The following is an 18,244-nucleotide window of genomic DNA, read 5'->3' as shown; positions in this document are numbered from 1 at the left end:
ATAAATCAGATCCTAGCACTGTCTCTTTAAACCTTTCAATGACTTACTACTGCACTGCAAATAAAGTCCATCACTGCCTGCAAGGCTGACCCTGGCCATCAGGGACCCCCCTCATCACTACATGTCAGCCACATGGCTTTTGCTCTCTCTCCAACTCACCCAATTCTCTCCTGCCTCAAGGATTTCAAACTGCCCCATTTCGGCCTGTTTTACCAGGTATTCTTTCCGCCTAGAATACACGTCCCTTCCACTCTGCCCATGGTTAGTTCTGGCTTCAATAGGACCTCCTCTGTGAGGCCTTCCCATCTAATGAGGCACACTCTCTGCTGTTCCATTTTTCCAGCCTCCCTTTCCTTTCCCTTCAAGCACATAGCACAACTCACAGTGGTATATTTGTGTTTAGTTGTCTGTTTCCACTACAAGATGGGAAATTCCACAAGGGAAAGGATGGTGTCTGTCTTGCTCACAGTTCATTTCCCTTGTAATGTCTGTCTGTCTGATACATGACCAACATTTGATGAGCACTGGCTTAATAAATATTGCCCCCTAAGGACCGTCTGGTTCTCTGCTGTGGGTGCTACTCCACCCTGTCTTGCTACCGTTTCTCACTCCTTTTCTGTCTAACTCAGAAACTCATGTGGACTGATGGGCTCATGTAGCTGCAAACCTCTCCCCTCCCACTACTGTCTTCCTTCACTATGTGTCAGTCACACAACAGAGCTCTTTTTAAGGATCATCTCAAACACTGTGAAGTATTCTCTGACCCCCAGTACATGATGTTCTGTCCCGGCTGTGAACCCCAAAGTATTCTGTAACTAATGACACTCCTCCTGTCCTGCCTTGCCTTACCCCTGACTTCTAGAGTAAGTAGGTGCTCAATAAATTTGTGAAATGACAGGGCTGAAAACCTCTACCCTACAGTAATCTAGTATTAATGCTAGTGAGCATCAGAAGCACACAATAACTTATTAAAATATAGATTTCCAGGCCCCGGAGAGGGCCTCAGTAAGAATCTGCATTATTTCAAGCATTCTTTATGACCCTAATGCCCATCGGTCTGAGAACCTCATAACAGGTTAAGTTGAAGTGAACAGACTCCCACCCAGACCCAAAGCTTCCTGACTCAGTCTTAGGAAAGGGAAGGAGCTCAAAGTCTGACAATTCCTACCCTTTCTCCTTCAAGAGGTTAGATAAAAAAAGACTGTAAAGTTCTTTATTTGCCTTTCCCTTTTAATCCCCTCCCTCCTCTGGTCCTAAATAAAGTATCCAGCGATTAAACACAAGGAAGCTCAAAGAGCCAAGGCAAGCCACCCCAAGAGTGACAGGCTCCCTCCCACAGGGGCCAAAGTCTGGAAGCTGGGGTCTCCACTCAGAGCCTGGTAGTAGAAGCTGGTGCAGAATAAGGTAGTTCCGGAAGCGAGCAGTATCCCGGCCTGAAGGAGATAACAAGACAGAATGCAGGCTAGTAAGAACTGGGCAGGTAGAGGGCGTGAGTAGGGCTTGGTCAGGGGTGGGGGAGGGGGAGATTACCCAGAGGGGCTTTCTGCACAGGGGCACCCCTAACAGGGCCAGGCTGTGTAAGAAGTGGTATTTGTTGGTCTTGTCAAAGAGCTGTAAGAAAGAGAAATGGGAGAAATTCCTAAGCAACGCAGGATCCCGAGGGTACACATCGGACAAGAAGAGTCCGTCCTCCAACCCTACCTCTCAAGTCCCAGCTTGCCCCTCCCTCAGGCACCCAGGCCTCAGACTTCCAGCCCTTGACGTACCAAAGACCTGCCCTCCACCCCTCCCCTCCTTCCCTCAGGGATCCCAGACTTCGTGCCCTCATAGGCCCGGAAGTCGAGGAGCCCCAGCGCAGTTACTTCACCTCCTTCCCGTAGGCATCCGGAAACTGGGCTCCTGTGGAAAGGACAAAAGCAAAGGTTACGGTCCTAGCACCGGCCTCGACGGCCCCAATCCCAGGGGGACCCAGGGGGACAGAGGTGAGAAAAGGCGCCCCCAAGGAGCTTCTGATTGGTGGAAACACGCACCAGGTCGTTCTGGGAACCAAACGGACCCGGCTGCGGGACATAAAAAGGTTTAGGGATCCGTGGGCTGTCTGGTCAACGCGAGGACCGACACTTTCCATAGACTCCGTCTCTGCATTAGACCCCAAAGGTCGCCCCCAACCCAACACAATCCCAGCTCCGTCCTCAGGCCCCTAACCGTGCGCCCCGTAGGAGGACAAGCCTAAGGCCCCGGCTCCGGACAAGGCGCCCAAGCGGCGAAAAGCAGCCCCCGGTCCCGCCATGGCTGTGGATGGTCACGCGCGGGACGAACACCGCCCAGGCCACCCAAGAGGCCAGCCAATCCCCATATCCCATGCAAATACGGTCCACAGGTGCCCAATCCAGGCCGTGTTCATTTCAGCGTCCGGGTCCTCACCCAGGTACTTGAGCCTTTGTAAAACCTCTGTTGAGTGGCGAAGACGTCTGGCGGGCGGAGAAACTAGAACCAATTAGGAGCGGAGAAGAGAAGCAGTAGTGGGGGCGGAGTTGGGGGGGCGGGACTAGAGGATTTGCGTCACGGATTGGCCCCCTTTCTAAGTTGATCGCTTTTTCTAACAACCCCCTCAACCCTCCGGCCAATTCCCAAAGATCCCAGTCCCCACGCAAAGTTCCGCCCCTTTCCCCACAAACTCCTCCTTTTCAGCTTTAAACCAGACCCCCTCCCGAAAAGAGGCGGCCTCACGGTCAGTGAAGCCCCACCCACCATCTTTAACCCCACCCATCACAGGATGGTCCCTCCTCCGGGACTGAGGGCTCCGCCTTCTTCATGTGATGCCCCGCCTCCTATAGTTCACCCCCACCTCCTCTCCCCGACCAACCGCGCGAGCCCCGAGGGTGGGAGATCAGGGGGGATGTCTTCACCCTGTCCCGGCCTGCTTCGTCCATCCGTCGGTCTGTCCACTCCCGCCCCCTTCCACCTTATCCAATCCCCCCACACTCTGGAGGGCGGTCAAGCAGGCGGGTGCGAGCGAGGGGTGTGCGCCGCTCTCTCGGCAGGGGGCGGGGGAGGCGGCCGCGCGGTGACGCGCGGGGCTGCTGCGGCTGCTCCGCCGGCGGATCATCACTCTCGGGCTGGGATGGACGCGGGGCGGGCGGGCCCTGGCGCGCGGGGCCAGGAGTCCGGGCCTCCCGGCTGCTGAGCGTTCCCTGAAGCCTCTCCATTACCCCCGCTTTCCCTCCTAGGAGCCGTGCCGACCCCCGCCCCGTGGCTTCAGACTCGGCTCTCGCCCTCCTCTGACTCCCTGGACCTCCCCCTCCCACCCGCCCTCGGGATCGACTAGATCCCTCCCCCTCCCTGAGGATTCCGGCTGGATCCCTGCCCCTGCACCGCGGATCCTGCGCTCCCGGGCTCCGGGCCCCTGGGGATTGCCGTGAACTCCTCCTCCCAAACCCGATCCCTTAGGATCCTCCGCCTGTACCGCCTTCTGGTCCCTCGAAGCCGGCCCACGGAGCCAGTGGATCCCCAATCCAGTCCTGTCCCATTTCCCCCTCCTCCCTCTGCCGTCCCCACTGCGGGGTTCCCTGTTCTTGGGCTCCTCCAGACCCCATTCCCTACCTCTCCTTTCCCCGGGGATCGACTGGATCCCGGCCCCGCCCCCCGGGGCTGGGGCGATCCCCCTCCCCCGCCGGGTGAGGCGCTGCGGGCGGGGGCTGGGCCTGCGGGGCCGCGGGGGCTCAGAGGCCGCCGCCCCCCTCCCGAAGCCCGTCCGCCCCCTACTCGGAGCCCTGGATGGAGGCACCACGGCCCCAGGGCTGAGCCAGGTAGGAGCTAAGCCGGGCTGGGTGGAGGGGGCTGCGTGGCAGTCCACTGGGGTCTCCCTCTCCCCATCTCTCTCCCTGCGCCTGGTTTCCCCCAGCCTGCTCTGTCTGCGTGTCTCCGCCTAGGGATGCTCTCGCGGTGTCTCTGCGTCTTGGTCTCTTTGTCTCTGCCTCTCTCCAGCCCATGAATGATCCTTTGAATGGGCCCACAGACCCCGTGTGTTCCCATCTCCCCCTCCCCCTCCTTCTCCCCTTCCCGGCCAAGCCATTTTCCCCACTGCAGGAAGAAGGGGGGGCCTGCGGCCTGAGCCCCCGTCCCTCAGCTCTACCCGGCTAGGGGAATCAGGCCTGGGCAGTAATGGAGAGAGCCAGGCAGAGGGGTAGGGAGAAGAGAGGGAGTAGCAAGATGTGGCAGACAGAGATGGGGAGAGCAGGGGAGAGAAAATGGGGGAGACAGAGATAGGGAAAGAGAGACAGAAATAGAAGGGGCTTGAGGGAGAAATTTGGGGAAGGGATTTGAAGGCGAGAGAAAGATGAGAAACACCAAAGAGGGAGGTGTTGAAGAAAAAGATGAAAAAAGACTGAGGGTCGAGAGACTGAAGGCAAGAGCTGGAGCAAGCTGGAAGAGGCCGTGGAAAGATGCTCTGAGGGAGCGCTATGGAGAGGAAAGAGATGGGGGGAGGGTTCCAGTGGGAGGGAAGAAGGGAGAGAAGCTGGCAGGGAGGAGGCCAGGGGCCCAAAGTACCTTAAGGAAAGAGGGGGTGACAGAGGCAGACCTTGTTAGTGGGGGGGGGGAGGGGGCGGCAAGGCCATGGAAGCAGAGCCCAGCCTGACATAGGCAGAGGAGATTCTGAGGGAGCCAGCCCCAAGCCCCCTCCAGGTGATGGGAGAACAGGAGCTTAAGAGGACCTGAAGAAAGGGAGGGCATGACTGGGTGTGTGTGGTAAGGATTCCTATGTCCTCATCTCTGGAATAAATTGACACCTGCAGAGAGCCACCCGCGGGCTGGCGCCTGGCTCTGAAAACCCCGCGTCAGCAAACAGCTCTGGCGGCTTTGGGGGGGGGGCGAGTGGGACAGGAGGGGCTTGCTAAGATGACCTGGGTGTCTGCCCCTTCAGTCCGATCTCTTCCCTTGTACTGCCTCTGCTGACCTGAGCACCCAGGCATCAAGGTAGCAACTGTGGGGGGCTGGCAAGGGGAACGGGAGGTGAATAGCTAGAATGGGATGAGAAGAAGCCAAGGTTTGTCCCCAGGACATGGGTCAAAATGCCATGCAAGGAAGAAGAGGTGTCTTGGGTTCAAGGCTGTTCAAGACTGTGGGAGGGGAGCCGGTGGTGGGTGCATCTGATGCCCCCCAAACCGACCTCAGCACCCCTTCTCCTCAGCTAGAGGCCTGGTCACTAGTGCTAGGCTCTGATTGGCCAACAAGGGGCAAGAGGCGGATCTTTTAGGGTTCTCTACGCCCCCGGTCTCCTTCTCCCCTCAACATATATACTTCTTCCCCTATACTAAGGCTGGGGGAAACTCTAGCATTCTGATTCACTCCTCTGCTCTCCCCCTCATGCCCTGAATGGACCCCATAACCAACCCAGCCCCTTCCCCTCTTCCTCCAGACCCCCCCCTCCAGGGTTAAAGCTGCAGCCCGTTGCCGAGGTAACATTGCGGGACAGCATCCTGTCGCCCAGCAACCGGCTGCAGGATCACGCATCTGTCCCTGGATTTGCCCCTCCAGCATCCCCTCCCTATCTGGCCCCTGCCTCAGGGCACATTAACTTTTGAGGGAAGAAATGGAGAGGGCCTGGTGTACAGGGGTCTCCCCTACTGCACAAATCCTTAGAGAATGAGACATTAAAGAGAGGGGGAGGTGCTGAGCTTGTGCGGTCCCAAGAAAGGACCAAGTCTGGCCTGAGATGGGGGTTCAGTGCCATGAAATTACAGCTCAGGAGTAATTAACATGTATAAACAAACCCTCCACTTCCTGCTAATTAATGACTTGGTATTTTTATTTTCTCTTCCTTGTCTATCTCATCCCTCCCAGGGAGGTGGGAACTGGGACTCCTGAGTCCCTGAGGAGAGCCTGCCTGGGAGGGACAGACAGCTGAAAGGGGGCGTACTGGGTTTGGGGAGCTGACTCTCCTTCCTCTCTGGCTGTGTCCTAGACATTTAAGACATCTTGACCTCATCCCAGCCTCAGACTTTTCTATCTGGGTCCCTGCTGAGGAGGGGAGCGGTGGTTGGGGTGGGGGGAGGTGCTAAGGGGACTGAGGATGGACGAAGTGGGTAGCTTGGTCTGAATTCCAAGTCACTAACCACTTGTCTCTTCTGTTTCCCCATTCCTGTCTGTCTTCTCCATCCGATTTCCCTTCCCCTCTTGCACCTCTCCTCTGTATTTTTCTGTCTGTCTGTCCCTCCTCCCCACAGATCGGGCCTGCCTTCACCTTCTCCCTCTTCCTTCCCCTTCCCCACCCCTCGCCCCCTCCATGGAGAGGAACAGACCCCTTCTCGGTCCAATCTAGCCCAGGTCCCTCCCCACCCCCCTCCTCCCTCCTTTCCCCCGCCCCCTCCTCCCTCCTGGGGCGCGGGGGGCCTCCCTCCCTCTCCCCCCCTTCTCTCTCTCTCCGAGGGGGGGGGGTCCCGGGGAGGGAGGGGGGGGTCCCCCGATCAGCATGTGGCTCCTGGCGCTGTGTCTGGTGGGGCTGGCGGGGGCTCAACGTGGGGGAGGGGGTCCCGGCGGCGGCGCCCGGGGCGGCCCAGGCCTGGGCCTCGGCAGCCTCGGGGAGGAGCGCTTCCCGGTGGTGAACACGGCCTACGGGCGAGTGCGCGGTGTGCGGCGCGAGCTCAACAACGAGATCCTGGGCCCGGTCGTGCAGTTCCTGGGCGTGCCCTACGCCACGCCCCCCCTGGGCGCCCGCCGCTTCCAGCCGCCCGAGGCCCCCGCCTCGTGGCCCGGCGTGCGCAACGCCACCACCCTGCCGCCCGCCTGCCCGCAGAACCTGCACGGGGCGCTGCCCGCCATCATGCTGCCCGTGTGGTTCACCGACAACCTGGAGGCGGCCGCCACCTACGTGCAGAACCAGAGCGAGGACTGCCTGTACCTCAACCTCTACGTGCCCACCGAGGACGGTAAGGGCGCGGGCACCGGGCCGGGCCCCCGGTGGACTCAGCCCACAGACGCGCACGCAGACCCTCAGACGCCGTCAGAGCCTGGGGCCGGGAGCTGGGCATTCGTGGGGGTCGTGAGGGGCAATGTGTCCCTTCATGCTCTGCGTGCCCTCCCCGGGTGGAATGGGTCCCTGCCAGGCAGTCCCAGGAATGAATCCCACATCCACCCCGGATCTCTTTGTGCCCACAGAGAGCCGTTGGCGAAGGAGGCAGGCACTAGGCTTGGCCCACTCACCCCCTCCCCACAGAGGCACACACAGAGGGGACACTGAGTGTGATCCAGTGGTGGCGGCAATCATCAGCTGCCTAGACAGCCACTCTGGCTCTGCCCCATCTCCTGCCCCCAGGCCTGGGCTTGCCCCAGCAGTACCCATTTTAGCTGCACCTATACCTCAAGGACAGCAAAGACTCCTCCTTTTCCCCAGGCCAGCATGGGCAGACGTCCATCTGTCACATGCAGAGCCCCTCACCTGAGCTGAATGTCTCTTCCCCAGGATGCTCTGTCTCCTGATTCCCATACACTCCCAAAGGATCAGGGAAGCTCCTTGCCAAGGGCCCCTCCGTTCCCAGCACAGCCCACCCATCCCCTACAGAACACCTTCCCTGGGGCTCTGAGCCAGCTGTTTCAGTGAACTGTCCAGTTCACCACAGCACAGCTCATAGTCTCCAGCACACTCCCCTGGACAGCCTTCAGCACCAAGATTAATCAGTGTCATTCCAGCACTTTCCAGCACATTCCAGAGTACCTTCCAGCAGTCCACAACAGAGGGTAATCAGCAGGCCTCCAGCCACCCCAACAGCTTCCATGCACACAGCCCCCATGTTATCCTTCTAACACCGCATGTTGTGACTCCTAAACACCCCGACACCTCCAGAGACCATCCACCCTAACATCCACCACAGAACATTTTCCAACGACTTTATACATAGGCTTGGTACCCAAGAACCCCCCTGGGGACACCCTAGACACCCAACACTCCCACATCGTGTACTCAAGTCCTAATGCAAACCAGGAAGCTCAAGTACTCAACACTCAGGTCACATACCAAACCAACCGGCACACTGACCTTAGGCTCTAGCATGTCACATATCAAAATTCCCAGCCTTCACATAGCACACTCCCCAGCAATTCTCTGGAATTTCATACCCTGTCACCCACATAGTCCCGTGCTGCCCGGTATCCCTGGGTAACCCCCAGTATCCTCCATATGTAGACCTTTTCCCCAGTAACCCTGCACCTGGACCCTGTGCCCCAGCAGGCCACTCACACCACTGTCCCCAACGGTCTCAACACATCGCAAACATTGCTTCCCCCAACTCCTGCCTACAGATCATCAGTCTCCTACCTCAGGCTGTGACAACACACGTGGCAATCCTACACCCTGCTCACAGATCAAGTACTCCAACACTTTGCTCCCTGTGCCCAGAGAACACGCCAGTCACAGAACACCTAACTCATGTACCCTAATAGGGTTAACTCCACCTCCCTCGTGTAAGCCATGCCTCCTAGCAACCTATACACACAATGCACGGAAGTGTCTAGTCCAATCCTGTTCAGATTCCAAGCACACTAATAGAACATTTACCCCAATACACTCCACGGATTCTCCCCAATACCCCACTGCCCTCTGCATAAGAACCATCCACTCCACATTCCCCCGCCCTCTCGCGGGCCACCTCCCCCATTGCCCTCCTACCTGTGAATCATTCACCCCAGGGCTTCCAACAGACCATCCATCTCGACACTCTCCACTCGTGGACTCTCCACCCACACCTTTGTGTAGAAGGCTATCCCCTCACCGCCCAACCATGCCCCCTTCAGGGGGCTCTTGTCTCATCATGCCTCATGCAAAACATCCACCTGGCATTTCCCACCAGTGGACTGTCCACCCCAACACCTCCGCACAAATTGGCCACCCTGCCCCCATCCCACCCATGCCCACACCTTCTATATTTTTAACCACCACTTATTGCAGACCTGCTTGGGGCCTGACACATTCAGGTGATCTCACTGAATCTTCACACCGGCTAGGTTCTGGGAGGAAGAGGTTGACTCAGAAGTGCGCGCGTGCACACACCCGCTCGCTTAATACTCTCCAGCGCACACATGCCCTACTGACTTCCTCCCCATCCCCATCCCATCAGAGCATCAGAGAAGAACAGGCTCTTATCCTAATGGGTCCCCATGGGGCCATCATCACCAACTGGGAGATGCCTTCAAGAGTCTGGCCTTGGCCTTGCTGACCCTCTCTCCCTCCCCATGCTGGTCCCCTTGCCCTTGAGCAGAAATCCATCAGCCTGGGGGAACACCTCACGCCTCTGGGTTCCAGCTCTCCCTTGACCAATCCCCCCCATCTGAAAGAAGCCTGGAGCCGAACTCTGAGCCCAGTCTGGGGCCTTTCCTTGACAGTGGGCACACTTTGTGCCTCCCAGCACCTCCTGACACCTTATGTGTTGAGCTGGCTCAGGGCACTGTTTCCTAGTCCCTATTTGTGGGCTGAACCTTCAATTGGGGAGGGAGGCTTTTTGGCATTAGACCAGGGGTTGGTGGGAGGCTAATGCCCCTGGTGGGAAGTTTACCATTGCTGGGGGGAGGAGAGCAGGCTTGGGTAAGGGATGAGGTTGGGGGGTTGCAGAGGGAAAAGGTGGAGTGGAGGGCAAGACCTGATGACCCCTTCCCTGCTTTGCCCCACATTGGGGACATGGGGAGAGAAGTCAGGCTTGTGAGTGCGGGTGGAAGAGAAATGCTGGCTGGTGAGAGGCTGGGGAGGTGGGCAGGCAGCCCTAGCTGACCTCCCCACACCCCTCCAGAGGGGAGCTGAGGGCTTCCAGGGTTTATGAACTGCTGGGATCTGCTGCCCCCAACCCCATCCTACTCTCTGCAGCCTAGGGGAGCAGGCAGGTGCTTGGCTGACCCTGAAGAGGGTCCGCGTGAGTGGTGGCCCCGGGGTGGCACAGCTGGCCTTTGGCTCCCGCTTCGGGTGGGCTTCCCCTCCCCTCCCACCCCACCTCTAACACCGTTTCATTTCCAGCAATTAGCAAACACTTCGACAAGCCAAATCCTTTCCAGCCAAGTCAATATGTCTTAAGACAGGCCTCAGCCCGCTCAGGCACCCCACCCCCCCAAAACCAGCCTTTTCTTTGGGGCATGACTTTTTCAGGGGAGGGGAACAAAATTGGGTTGTAGAAACGTTTTTCTCTTTTCTTGGTTTCTTTTTCTTGCAAACAAATTTTGCTTTTTTTGGCTTATTTTTTCTGCCCCTCACCCTCCCCTTTTCTGCTTTCTCTCCTCCCCTCCCCATCCACCACCTCCCCCGACCCCCATCTTTCCCCACAAAATTGTCCTTTTTTCTCTGTTTTGTGTTCCCGGTCTTAGGTCCGCTCACAAAAAAACGTGACGAGGCGACGCTCAATCCGCCAGACACAGGTAGATTTAAAAATCCCGCTGCTGCATGTGGTTGCTGATAAGAGGACGTTCATGGCCCTGCCCCTAACTAAATGCCCCCACAGCCCTCAAGGCCCCTCAGTCGTTTTCCCAACTAAAAACGAAAAAGAAAAGAAAAGAAAAATTTGTAATAATTGGAAAAAAGAATTATGAAAACTTCAAAAGAAATTTGAACAATGTTGGACCCACTAGAAAGCTGGCAAGCAAAGCTAAACATGGCGAAAGTAAAGTGAAAAAAGAAATTGGAATGTCAGAAAAACAGAAACAAAAACAAAACACCAAAGAATTGGATAAAATGTTTAGAACTGGACAGAAATTTGGACTGTTTTGAAACTTGGGAAATGTAATATTTGAAAAAAACAATTTTAATTTGGAGCCAAACAACATTTGAAAAAAAAAAGTTAATTGGCAAATTGATGACACAGTTGAAAACATCAGAAACCTGCTACAATTTCCAAAAGCCTGTCAGATGCAGAAAACGCACATTTGAAGCAAATTAAAGAATTTGGAAATTTTTGAAAACAGGGCCCAATATCTTGAAGTTTCACCACAAAATTTTGAAAAAAATGCAAAGAACTTTTTTTTTTTCTTTTTTTTCCAAAAACGGATCTTTTTTTTTTTTTTCTTTTCTTGTTGAATCTGCCCCGAGAGCTTCTTGCTTTTTGGTTGTTGTTTTTTCTTTCTTTCTTCTTTCTTGATCTTGTTTTTTGTTGTTGGTTTTGAATTCTTGTTGCCCCAGCCCCCCTTCCTGCTCCTTCCCTTTCCAACTCCCCCTCCCCCAACGCTGGGAGTGGAGGTGCTGGGTGGGGAGGTGGGTGGAGTATTGAGGACATTTAGGACAGGACCTCAGAGGGAAGGAGACTCCAGCCTGAACTGCTGGAAGACCACTGGAAGTTCAGGAACAAAGGGAAGAACAGGAGTTGGGGAGGATCGAGAGGGCAATGCCCACCTAGGAGCTCCTGGGCAAAGTCAGGTGGAAGGAGGCGGCAAAGGAGGTCCTAACAGACCGAAGGGAGGAAGCTGTATGCGGGGGGATGTCTTAGTGACTTGTTGGTTGACCTTCTGGCAGGAGGGAAGCTCCTAGTAGGATGAGGGTGGCGGGCAAAGGCACTGGGGACCTGCAGTGGAGGCCCAGGCCTGGCTTCTGTTTGCCTAGTGCCCAGGCTAGTCAGAGATTGCGGGTGTCAAGAGAGAGGAGGGCCTGTAGGCCAGGGGTGACCCCAGCCCTGGCACTCTGACCAAATCATGGAGGAGCTGCTGGGCCGGGGACTCAGCCAAGCCCTCTCAGACTCCCAGCCTCTTCTGGAGTTAGTTACCCCCAGGTCCGGTCTGGAGTGCCTCAGGGGCCTCCTATACATGGCAATGGTCATGGGGCCCTTTCAGGACATGGCAAGAGAAGGGTCCGGAGCCCAGGGCCCAGGCCAGTTTTGGGGGGTCCAAGATTAGAGAGCTGCACCCCGGCTTCATTAAGCAGGCTCTTTCCTACCCTGCCTCCTCCTGCCACAGTAATTAGGCTGGGGGTTGCCATGGTAACTGGGGAGGTGACCTAGAAAGGAATTAGGGCGGGGAGGAGACCAAGCCCCCAGGGACCCTAGGGCCTGGCACCCCCTCACCCACAGACCAGGCTACCATGTGGAGCTGAGGCCCAAGGCCTGAGTCTGAGGAAACGCCGGGACACTCCCAGCATCTCTAGCTCTAGTGCCAGCCTTGGGAGCTCGCTCTTCCTAGGAGCAGGAAGGAGATTTGCTGTGTGTGTGTGGGGAGGGGGTGCCCTGGATCCAGCAGATGCCCTGAGGAGGGCCACCCCCCACCCCTGCCTCTGTTAGGCTTCTTGGAAGGTCTGCCCAGCATTTAGAGAAATGCTGTGGGGCAGACCGGCAGGAGATGGGGAGGGACCTTCTGCCAGGGCTAACTGCGGAGGGAGGGAGGGGAATCCGGTCTTGCCCCCCAGGGTCGGGAGTGACATGTCCCGTGAGCTCCAGGCTGGACCTCAGCAGGCCTGGGAGCTGGGTGGTGCTGCTTCTGGTCTAACTGTGTCGTTGTCCCCTCCCCCCTCCCCCACCCCACGCAGATATCCGGGACTCCGGGAAGAAGCCAGTGATGCTGTTTCTGCATGGCGGCTCCTACATGGAAGGCACTGGGAACATGTTCGATGGCTCGGTCCTGGCCGCCTACGGCAATGTCATTGTAGCCACGCTCAACTACCGGCTTGGGGTGCTCGGTGAGGGTGGGCAGCCAATTCGAGGGGCCGGAGTCTGGGAAGTGGGGACCTGATGGGTGGGGTTCCTCTAAACCCAGCAGAATTAGAATGGCTTCTGGGCTGGATCCAGATGCCCAGAAAGAGGGCAAGGGCGCTGTGACACCCCCAGGGAGCCCCTTTTCTTCCTCTACCCCCAGGTTTTCTCAGTACCGGGGACCAGGCTGCAAAAGGCAACTATGGGCTCCTGGACCAGATCCAGGCCCTGCGCTGGCTCAGTGAGAACATCGTCCACTTTGGGGGTGACCCCGAGCGCATCACCATCTTTGGATCCGGGGCAGGGGCCTCCTGTGTCAACCTTCTGATCCTCTCCCACCATTCGGAAGGTACCAGTCACCTCCTCAGCCTGCCCCTCCTGTCCCCTTTCCCACACCCCTGACCCCACCAGGTCCCCCTTCTCTTCCCTTGGGTTGATACAGCCCAGCCTAAAGCCTGCTTGTCTCACCAGGGCTGTTCCAGAAGGCCATTGCTCAGAGTGGCACTGCCATTTCTAGCTGGTCCGTCAACTACCAGCCGCTCAAGTACACGCGGCTGCTGGCGGCCAAGGTGGGCTGTGACCGGGAGGACAGCGCCGAGGCTGTGGAGTGTCTGCGCCGGAAGCCTTCTCGGGAGCTGGTGGACCAGGATGTGCAACCCGCCCGGTATGGGGGTGGGAGAGGGCCCAGTCCAGGTCTCCACTCTCCTGGTTCCAAGGAGGTTGATGGTGAGAGGTGCCTGCAGGCCACGGGCATTCTATTTGGCAAGGAGAGGTGCGCTTTGGGCCCCTTCAGTGGCCCTGCCTTTTCCTAGAAGCCTTCTCTAAGCAGGGTGCCTAAACAAATCCAGTGTGCCCAAGGTGTCATGAAGTGCTTCAGGGAAGATTTCCTGAGAGGCCAAGCCCCCTGAAGGACTCAGGAGGCTTTATCTAGGGGGGAGGGGTCTTCCGAGCAGAGGGCCCAGCAGGCTGTGAGCTGAGAGGGGGCCAGTGAGCAGATGATGAGACCTTGACCCCTTCTCCCCAGCTACCACATCGCCTTTGGGCCCGTGGTGGACGGTGATGTCGTCCCCGATGACCCTGAGATCCTCATGCAGCAGGGAGAATTCCTCAACTATGACATGCTCATCGGTGTCAACCAAGGAGAGGGCCTCAAGTTTGTGGAGGACTCGGCAGAGAGCGAGGACGGCGTGTCCGCCAGCGCCTTTGACTTCACAGTCTCCAACTTTGTGGACAACTTGTACGGCTACCCGGAGGGCAAGGATGTGCTTCGGGAAACCATCAAGTTTATGTACACGGACTGGGCCGACCGGGACAATGGCGAGATGCGGCGTAAGACCCTGCTGGCGCTCTTTACCGACCACCAGTGGGTGGCACCAGCTGTGGCCACCGCCAAGCTGCACGCCGACTACCAGTCCCCTGTCTACTTTTACACCTTCTACCACCACTGCCAGGCTGAGGGCCGGCCTGAGTGGGCAGACGCAGCGCATGGGGACGAGCTACCCTACGTCTTTGGTGTGCCTATGGTGGGTGCCACCGACCTTTTCCCCTGCAACTTCTCCAAGAATGACGTCATGCTCAGCGCCGTGGTCATGACCTACTGGACCAACTTTGCCAAGACTGGGTGAGGGCCAGAGGGGCTGGGGCTGGGTGGGGCACCCCTGCGGGCCGGGACACATACACCCTCCATCTGCAGCCCCTTCTCTCCCTCTCCTTCACATGGCCATCATTCCTCCATCAAGGCACTCTTGCCTTCTTGACTCAGGCACCTGCTGGAAAGTTCCTCTGTGCACGTTGGAGATTCAGAAGAGTTAAGACAGAGAAGTCCCTGTCCTTTCGGGGAGAGGGGTGTCACTTGGTGGCTTTGGCTCCGTGTCTGTCTCTCCTTCCATCCTTCACCCACCCATCTCTCTCTCCTCCCAGAGCTCAGCCCTTTGCTCCCGTCTGTGTCTCTGAGTATGTGTAAAGGTTTGTGTCTGTCTGTCTTTTTAGTGCTGTCTCTACCTCTCTCTCGTGAAATCCATTGATACCTCTGCTCTCTTTGATCTGGTTACTCTTTGCTCGCTGGTTTTCCCCGGCTCTCTCATATGCCTTTGTCTCTCTGTTTCCATATGTCTGTATCTCATTCAGTCTCAGATTCTGCCTCTCTCACTGGCAGTCTGTCTGTTTTTGCCCTCTCTGTGGCTCTGTCCTCATCTCTCTGTGCCTGGCAGTCTGGCTCCATCCCTTATTGGTCTCTGTCCCCGTCTCTGGCAGTTTCTCTGTCTGTTGGGATCCATCTCTGCCTCTCTCTTTTTCTCTGATTTTGTCTTCCTGGCTCTCTGCATCTCTGTCAGTCTCTCTCTGTTGCTTCCTTGTGGGAGCCTCGCCCTCACTCCTCCTTTCCTGCCCTCCTGTGCCCACAGCGACCCCAACCAGCCGGTGCCGCAAGACACCAAGTTCATCCACACCAAGCCCAACCGCTTTGAGGAGGTGGTGTGGAGCAAGTTCAACAGCAAGGAGAAGCAGTACCTGCACATTGGCTTGAAGCCGCGCGTGCGCGACAACTACCGCGCCAACAAGGTGGCCTTCTGGCTGGAGCTCGTGCCCCACCTGCACAACCTGCACACGGAGCTTTTCACCACCACCACGCGCCTGCCGCCCTACGCCACGCGCTGGCCGCCCCGCCCGCCCCCCGGCGCCCCGGGCACGCGCCGCCCGCCGCCCCCTGCCACCCTGGCGCCCGAGCCCGAGCCCGAGCCCGGCCCGCGGGCCTACGACCGCTTCCCCGGGGACTCCCGGGACTACTCCACGGAGCTCAGCGTCACCGTGGCCGTGGGCGCCTCCCTCCTCTTCCTCAACATCCTCGCCTTTGCCGCCCTCTACTACAAGCGGGACCGGCGACAGGAGCTGCGGTGCCGGCGGCTCAGCCCACCGGGCGGCTCAGGCTCCGGCGTGCCCGGCGGGGGCCCCCTGCTCCCCGCTGCCGGCCGCGAGCTGCCCCCGGAGGAGGAGCTGGTGTCGCTGCAGCTGAAGCGGGGCGGGGGCGTCGGGGCGGACCCTGCTGAGGCCCTGCGCCCCGCCTGCCCGCCCGACTACACCCTGGCCCTGCGCCGGGCACCGGACGACGTGCCTCTCTTGGCCCCCGGGGCCCTGACCCTGCTGCCCAGCGGCCTGGGGCCACCACCTCCCCCACCGCCCCCCTCCCTCCATCCCTTTGGGCCCTTCCCCCCGCCTCCCCCCACCGCAACCAGCCACAACAACACGCTCCCCCACCCCCACTCCACCACTCGGGTATAGGGGGTGGCTCAGGGAGGCCTCCCTTTCCAAACCTCCCGGCCCACTCAGAAGGCGGGGAGGGGGACTTGGCCACAGGCTCTTCTCGCGTGGAGTCGTCACACGTCGAGGAGCGTTGGGTGGACATGGATTTCCTCACCGGGACTCGTGTTTCTCCCAGACAGAGAGGCCCATTCCCTTCTCCGGACCTGGGCCTTCGAACAACTGGGGTGGTGTGGAGGGGGTTTCCCCTCCCTTGGGACACAGGTCCTCGGTGTGTGGAGACGCGGAAGTGCTTTCCCACGTGGAGGTGTGCTTTCTCACGAGGGGGTGTGTTTTCCCATGTGCAGGGTGAGGTTTTTTTTTTGCCGCCCTGGACACATGTTGGCTCCCTCAAAGAATTTCTGCGGGGATTTGTTCCCCAGAATCCTGTTCCCTCATGCCTTCTCCCACCTCCTCCCTCCTCCCACCCCCTGGAGACCTTGGAAGTGTTGTGTTCTCAGTGACCCTTGGCCACCAGATGACACAGGGTGGTGCCTGGGAAGTAGCGAGTAAATCACAGCCCCCCTCCCTGCCCCCACCCCAGCGAAGCATGTTTATCCCCCGTGGCACAATTCAGGTGAAGCCTGGTTTCCACAGATGACAGACGCAGATTCCCTGCCGGGGGTGGGGGGCGGGGAGGAGGAGAGCCTGCATCCCTGTGCTGCCTGGGAACTTGTCTTCCCACGGGTCCAGGACGCACTTCTCTGAGTGGAAACATGTTCTTGCATGTGGATGTATGTTTTCCCATGCAGACGGCCCCTTTCTCTCCAGCACTTCCCTGCATCCCCCAGGCCTCGGGCCCAGCACTTCATTTCTCCTCACACAGCAGGTGGGAACAGATGTCAGAATGACAGAAGCTGAGGGGGATGTACAAACCCTGAGTGGGTGCTCTGCCTCTCCCTCCCCCAGAGATGCCCAGCTTGGGGGAGGGGGACATGGCACCTGCCACCCACAGAGGCCATGCATGTTTGACCAAAGCCCTCACTGGGGCCTGAGGACAGCCCTTTCCTCAGTCCTCCGACCACTGCTCACCTGTGCCAAACTGGGGAGGTGGGTTTGAGGGGAGAAGACCCCCAAAATATGCCAAGGATGCCCCAGTCCTGGGCCAGGGTAGGTAAATGTGGGGGCAGGTGGAATATAGGAGAGGAAGAGGTGGCTGTTAAAGTGGTTCCACCTGTGTCCCTCTTCTCCCCACACCATGTCTCAGCCCTTCCTCTCTGCCTCTGTTCTTCCTCCCCCTGGTGTCAAACCAGCTTCTCCCCTCAGCTACCCTCCCCCTCCTTTGACCTTCCCCCTCTCCCCTGGGCCACCAGGGATGAAGGAAAGGAGCAGTGGAGGAGGGAGGGGAGAGCAGGGGACAAGGGCTTCCCGGGACAGCCTGGGGAGAAAATGGGGTCAGCTGTGCTGAGGAACAGATGGAGGGGGCAGTGGGGGACGGGGCTTGGGTAGATACAGGCAGGAAGAATTTGATTTGAAAGGACGTGTGTAAGGTGACTGCCCAAAGAGAAAGGGTTTGGGCCTCTGGAGAAAAGAACGATGTCAAGGAGGGTTTTAAGGGACACCAGCAGAGAAGGAGTGCATCCTCGTCTGCCGGCGTCTCGTGGGTTTGTTAGTCCAAACCTGAGTAGGGAGTGGAGTGCTGTCTTCCACTGACACCCAAATCCAGAATCCCTGGTCTTGGCTCCCCAGAACTTTGCCTCCTGACTGTCCCTTCTGTCCCACCTCCACCCGTGGAAACTTAGTTCTTTTCCCACCCTTTCCCCTGCCTGGTCTAGCTCCTTCCCAAACAGCCATGCTCTCTAAATGCTAGGGACCTGGGCCCTGAACCCTGTAGACAGATGCCCCCCAAATTGGGGCATGGGAGGGGGGCTGGGGGACCCCATGATTCAGCCACGGACTCCAATGCCTAGCCCCTCTCCCCAGAACAATTTCCTTACAATCCCATGTCCCCATCCCAACCCTTCGCGGCTCTGTACACATTTTTAAACCTGGCAAAAGATGAAGAGAATATTGTAAATATAAAAGTTTAACTGTTGGTTGTACCGGCTGTCGTGTTAGGAGGTGGGGGTGGGAAGCTCCAAAGAAAAGAGCCTGGGGAAGTGACTCTGCTGATGAGGGGGAGGAAGAGGGGTTCTGAGCCCACAGCCCTCTTCAGTGAACAGCTCTGATGTCAAGAGAAAGGGGGAGTAGGGTTCGGGGTGAGGTTGTCATCGTAATAGGCTTGTCTGGGGAGTTGGAATCAGGATCAGTCTCTGTGCAGGGGTCAGAACCTGGTGTAGAGAGGACCGGGTAGGGGTTGATGG

At 58.0% G+C, this 18,244-nt stretch overlaps 2 protein-coding genes across 3 annotated transcripts; one reads left to right on the top strand and one right to left on the bottom strand.

The window, feature by feature from the left end:
- Window positions 1-1,199: 1,199 nt before the first annotated feature.
- TMEM256 (transmembrane protein 256) lies at window positions 1,200-2,351 on the bottom strand. The gene is made up of 4 exons (XM_006218795.4): window positions 2,206-2,351; window positions 1,868-1,899; window positions 1,531-1,611; window positions 1,200-1,433 (listed from the first exon to the last, which is right to left on the bottom strand). The coding sequence occupies exons 1-4, from the start codon at window positions 2,288-2,290 to the stop codon at window positions 1,290-1,292; spliced, it is 342 nt and encodes a 113-aa protein (XP_006218857.1). The 5' UTR covers window positions 2,291-2,351; the 3' UTR covers window positions 1,200-1,289.
- A 4,053-nt stretch (window positions 2,352-6,404) lies between these two features.
- NLGN2 (neuroligin 2) lies at window positions 6,405-17,976 on the top strand. 2 transcript variants are annotated; one of them, XM_006220152.4, is made up of 7 exons: window positions 6,405-6,929; window positions 10,345-10,395; window positions 12,485-12,634; window positions 12,811-12,996; window positions 13,119-13,311; window positions 13,672-14,268; window positions 15,050-17,976. In XM_006220152.4, exons 1-7 carry the CDS (start codon window positions 6,473-6,475, stop codon window positions 15,921-15,923), a joined length of 2,508 nt encoding a protein of 835 aa, XP_006220214.2. In that variant the 5' UTR covers window positions 6,405-6,472; the 3' UTR covers window positions 15,924-17,976. The 2 variants fall into 2 exon arrangements, with proteins under 2 accessions (XP_006220214.2, XP_072796526.1); XM_072940425.1 differs by lacking the exon at window positions 10,345-10,395 and having other exon boundaries at window positions 6,458-6,929.
- The last annotated feature ends 268 nt before the right edge of the window (window positions 17,977-18,244 follow it).

The sequence above is a fragment of the Vicugna pacos genome, chromosome 16 (genome assembly GCF_048564905.1).
Source record: "Vicugna pacos chromosome 16, VicPac4, whole genome shotgun sequence".
Classification (NCBI taxonomy): domain Eukaryota; kingdom Metazoa; phylum Chordata; class Mammalia; order Artiodactyla; family Camelidae; genus Vicugna; species Vicugna pacos.
Note: the sequence above shows the minus strand (reverse complement) of the source record. Positions and strands in the feature narration are given on the sequence as shown.